The sequence below is a fragment of the Denticeps clupeoides genome, chromosome 5 (genome assembly GCF_900700375.1).
Source record: "Denticeps clupeoides chromosome 5, fDenClu1.1, whole genome shotgun sequence".
NCBI classification, from domain to species: Eukaryota; Metazoa; Chordata; class Actinopteri; order Clupeiformes; family Denticipitidae; genus Denticeps; species Denticeps clupeoides.
Window position 1 is genome coordinate 196,527 of NC_041711.1, and position 5,498 is coordinate 202,024.

At 52.1% G+C, this 5,498-nt stretch overlaps 1 protein-coding gene across 1 annotated transcript in view; it reads right to left on the reverse strand.

The window, feature by feature from the left end:
* Positions 1-307: 307 nt before the first annotated feature.
* Positions 308-5,498, reverse strand: part of LOC114791224 (E3 ubiquitin-protein ligase HECW2-like) — an 88,785-nt gene continuing 83,594 nt past the window's right edge. Inside the window, exon 15 of the mRNA XM_028981873.1 lies at positions 308-444. Coding sequence (XP_028837706.1) covers positions 308-444 — 137 coding nt within the window. The remainder of the gene's footprint in view (positions 445-5,498) is intronic.

Here is a 5,498-nt window from a genome sequence, read left to right on the forward strand (position 1 = left end):
TATTGTAGTGCCGTAGCAGGTAAAGCAGGAGGCACCGCCGCACCGGAGACATGGCGTCCATTTCGACACACGGCAGGGGAGTGAGGGGAAGCACCACCGGAGGATCTGTCACCGTCACCTTGTAGTGGATGCACAGAATCTACACACATTCTACACCTGGGGTGGCGGTAGCCTAGCGGGTAACTCACTCGCCATCGTGTCCCTGAGCAGGACACTCAACCCTGAGTGTCTCCAGGGGGGGACTGTCCCTGTAACTACTGGTTGGTAAATGCTGTAAATGTAAATGTAAAGTAAATTTATCCCTGGATTATTTGGGTCCCCATGCCGGAGTCCGGCTGTGCTCCGCAACCTCGCCCAGACGGAGGGTAATGCAGTTACCATCTCTGCCCGGCATCAGCAGGCCCGCCTCCACCTCGCCTCGTTCCTGCTTCCGAGATCCTCTTCCTGACCCCGCCCATAATTGAATTAAAACCACATTACACAAAATGAATAGGGGCAGATTTAATTAGCGGCCTGACGAAGGCCACCGGGCCCCACAGACACGCTTTTCAGCTCTGCAGCCGCAAGGTCGTGGAGGACGTGTGGAGCTGCCTGGGCTGGACCTTTATTAGCTGTTTATTCAGGACACTTTTCATGCTAATTATAAAAGGTTCTGTGGGTAAATAATGATGTCGGCACCCTTCAACCAAGCGGTTAAACCCGTCTAATCGTAGCTAATGGCGCCTCTTTTGATCATCTCTGATGGTGCCAGAAACGTGAGGGGCCAATTAGGACTTTCAACTGCAGAGGACGGCGTGATATTCACCTGCAACGTGGACATGTCCCGCGGGCCCGGGATTCTTCTTCTGTATGCACGCTCACGCCTTGATGAGGCTCCTCCTGCACCGTCAGCACAAAAACGCAGCCCTCGGAATCACCATCTCGGGGCCCCGGGGCCGCTTCCCTAATGAAGAGAGACAGCCGGTGTCAGGCCGGCCTATAAACCCCCGGTGAAAGGCGCCCGTCCCCCCCGGGGGCGCGGCAGCTGCTAGCAGCGCCGGAGAAATGATCCCGAGGTCCCGGTCACCCGCTCTTCTCCCCTCCCAATCCCGCCGCTAATAAAAAAGCAGAGGGCCCCCGGATCCCTTTATGGGGGGACGGTGGAAGGGGAGAATGTGGGGCAGCTACATTGATTTGGAGGCTCTGGTATTATTAGCCATCACTGGCGCGGTGCTACCGGCATGTGCCCAGGGGGACCGGGCCGGCCGTTAATACCCAGCATGCTCAGCGGCCGGACGCGGCGTCCGGCGCGGGGCGGAGCCACGCCACCGGGCTGGATAAATAAGATAAGCGAGTCATTGCATGTGCTCATCAAACGTCCGAGAGCCATCAAATATTCATGGGACCGTGTCAAATTTGTCCCGGGAAGCGGGAGATGCGGGGAGCCCTCTGAGACCCCGGACCTTCCGTGGGCCCCTGTTATCAGGCCTGTGCCAGAGAGAGAGGGGGTCTCCAGGCAGGCTGGATTAGAGGGGCGGCCCATCAGCTGATCTCCTCTGGCTGAAGTGCAGGTTAAACGGCCTTTCAGGGATCAGAGGTCCTCTGGCCCGTTCGGATGAAGACCCTGCTGTTTCCCTGCTAATGCTCCACACAGGGCCAATTACCACCCATTTAATTATAAAACTAGAAAACCATCTAAAGTCCCCGAAGAGAAACGAACTGCATCCATTTTTAAAAAGGTCAGGGCTGTAGAAGCTGGAGTCTGTTCTACCAGCCCTCAACCTTCATGAATAGCAGTGATGATTACTATGAATACTACGATCATGTTGCCATCTACCTCACGTGATCGTTGGAATGGCATCGTATACGTTACCGGCAAATTTGGATGTTGAAAGTGATGTGATTGTCATTGTGAGACACAGCAGTTGTCCTCTGTATTTAACCGTCACCCTTGGTGAGCAGCGTGTGGGGACGGGACCTTCATCAAGGGGGCCTCGGTGGCACCTTGGAACCGGCAGCCTTCTGATTACGGGGCCGCTTCCACTCATGTCGATGGTTCTTCTCTGATCGGCCCATGTGAAGGATCGATGGCATGGCGCTTCGGAGGATTACGTCCGCGGCGGCCACGCTGGGAACAAAGTTGACAAATGGCTGCGGCAGTATTTTCATGGCCGCTGTAAATACTGAGGAATGGGTCCGGCTCGCTGGCGGAACTTCTCCAGCCTCCGGACCCCCGGGCGAGAAATCCAGCAAAACGCTCATAAAATAAGCAGCAATAAAAAAAAGAGGCAATCAGGACGGAACGGTCCCCCCGTGGCGCAGGTGGCAGAAGAACTCAGGCCGTGCGAGGGGACGATCGAGCGACTGGCTGTGACACCACGGGGGACGGACTTCATCACCACACTTTCTGAATATCGAGGGTGACGTTTCGCATTTACTTCACAGCAACAGAGAAAATGAGAGCAGCAGCGAAGAGAGAGGGGGGGGACAAGAGATGAAAATATATATGTATGTATATGATACACACACACACACACACACACACCACCGTTCACACCAGGGCCAGCGGTGGCCTAGCGGTTAATGAAGCGGCCCCGTAAACAGAAGGTTCGAATCCCGACCCGCCAAGGAGCCACTGAGGTCCCCTGGATGAAGGTCCCCACACGCTGCTCCCCGGGCGCCTGTCATGGTGGCCACTGCTCACCAAGGGTGACGGTTAAATACAGAGGACACGCGACACCGTGTCACAGTGTGCTGCGCTGCAGTGTTTCACAATGACAAACACTTTCAGAAACATCTTTGCTTCCATTTCTCTATTAAAATAACGATGATGGAAACTCCTGTCCAGACATTACTGATGTTGTAAATGACTTTGTTTGCAGGAAATAACTATTAATGATGGAATATCTGCATAAACGGCTCATTATCAGCAGCAATTAGTCACGAGTTCCAGTGGAATGATGCTGCGTTCACTAATGCAACGTCTATCATTTTAAAAAAAATCACTGAATTTTAGACAACGTGCTCAGGATGAGGAGCTCAGTATTTTATGTTCATTTCTAAATGGCCCAAAACTTTTGAATGATATTGTTTTCTTTTTTGTGGATAATGACAGTAATTATCGATCATTTTTAATATTTCCTTTAACAAAATGATTCAGATGATGTATTTTTTTTAAATGGTCTAAATATCTGTACATTTAAACAGTTTTAAATGTTACATCACAGTGGACCGCCCCTGCTAACTCCTCCCCTTCCGAGACACCCCTTCCGTTGTACCCACCTCAACATTAACGGCACCCTTTTCCACGTTGTATAGAACATGACAAGGTGACATGCAGTGACATTTACAGAGTCAAATCACGTTTATCCAGATATGATCTAGCAGCCATGAGAAACCAGCAGAACAGCTGGAGACAAGAACAAAACTTACAAAGCGGGTGTGGCTTTTTAAAAATGGCCGTATTAGCCAGCCCTACTGTGAATTCTTTTGGATTGATCAGGGGTAATATTCTAATTAGCACTTCCAAATGTGTTAATCATGATTAATTAGAACATTTTTAAGGCATTAAAATGAAAGCAACACAGCTGCATTTTGTGCATTTACACATGAGGGTGGGAGAAGCCACCAATCACTCGCAACAAAGCCCCACAATGCACCTGAATAATTGAGCAACGTCTCCAGGAAAGTTGCACGAATGGATTTGATTGGCTGGAGCTTTCATCATTTTTCATCTTTCTGCGGGCAAATAACACAAAGTGACGAACCTCCAATTCATTCGGGCTCAAGTGGACATGCAAGAATTAAATCATCACAATTCATTTTAACTAATCAAATGCAACATCAAATTCTAATATGACATTTAGCTTTTGTGTAAGGAATATAGCAAATGTGAGGGTTTCTCTTTTTGAATGAACAATGAAATAAATGACAATTCCTTCATTTTTAAAGATGCATTAGAATATATCTGCCCGGGGCCGGGGGGGGCCACTCTTAAAAAAGAAGCTGAACCGGCGCCTGAGTTGACGCTAATTAGCCCCCTGAAGATGAACATGTCACACTGCCGTCCCCCGGAGCCCTCGCGTGGCCCGTCCTGATGACACGCCGCGTATCTGTGACGTTTCTCGGCCCGCCCCGACCTCCCGCTGCTGCGGAATCGATTGGAATATTGATGGTGTCATTCCGCGGCGATTGGCGGCGAATGGTGATTGATTGTTTCTGAATAACAGTGGCTCATTACTCCCGCGTACGATGCTTAAACCAGCAGAAAACCATGTTCTTGTGTACCCCGGATAATTAACATTGCTGATACACGCACACGCGCATGAATATTAATGATGAAACATCTGTATCGCCGCAGCCTTGCACGTGGCGCCGGGCTGGATGGGGTTTCTCTCTCGGCCTCGACCCCGGCGGTGCAGTGGGGCTCCTGGTGGAGACACGCCGGTTGCCTAGCGGCCCAGCCAGTTGCCTGGGAGATATTTACAGAGACGGAGGGGGCGGTGACTCCAAGTCGAGCCCCTCCCCTCGGGTGGGTTGGAGAGACGAGCCAGAGCGGCCAGGTTCGGGGGCTCTCGGGGGCCACGGCCGCCTCCGGCAACGCCCGGCCGAACGGTTCAATGTTGTGCGTGTGTTCATATCAGATACGTGGGGGTGTAGAAGCAGCCATTACCGCCGACCCCCCCAATAAAAACACGCAGCACACACACATTTCATTAATGAGGCGGGTCCGCAGCCGCTAGAAGCCGTTATTTTAGGGGAATCGATGAAGGCCGGAATCCTATCGGATTTCGGTTAGGCGTTCATCATGCGTGGCGGGAAGAGAGAAGGAGCGAGCGAGACACCGGGGACGAGTGTCACCTCCCCTAACCTGTATGAGTCATCCAGACATCGGGGACGTGTGTGTGTGTGTGTGTTTTTGTGTGTGTGTGTGTGTTTTGTGCTCTCGACAGGTTGCTCCCTTTGTCACCCCCTCCGACTGTTGCCCTGTGGACACCGAGTGCGGGTGGGGGCCCACGGGTGGGTCGGGGACCGGCGATGGCGCCACCCGTCTACCCCCTAATGAGATCCCACAGGCCATAAATACTCCTGTGCGAGCGGGCGGGCGAGGAAGACGGAGGACGAGGCCATCAAAAGATCCAACGGGCTGAGGACGCTTCTTCTTCTGGGAGGGGTAATGAGGAAGAGGAGACCTGCCGTCTTTTTAATGAGGACGAGTCTGATGCCACCAGCGATGAACCCCGAAAAGCGCGCCTCTTATCTCCTGCTCTTCTGTACGCCGGTCTCGATAGTCCTGTGTGGGCGTGTTTTATATATATATATCCTCCCCCTCGACTCGACTCATTCGCCTATTTAATCCGTCCTGCTCATGTCCACGTCCACAAAGCATGAAGACGGGGACGGACCGGAAGTACGGAATAAATCTGGACGGTGGAGCTTTTACAGGGTCGAGGCCAAAGCGGCGATTCATGGCTCGGATGGAGTCTGTTGGTCACTGCGAGTCTCTCAATTACGCTGTC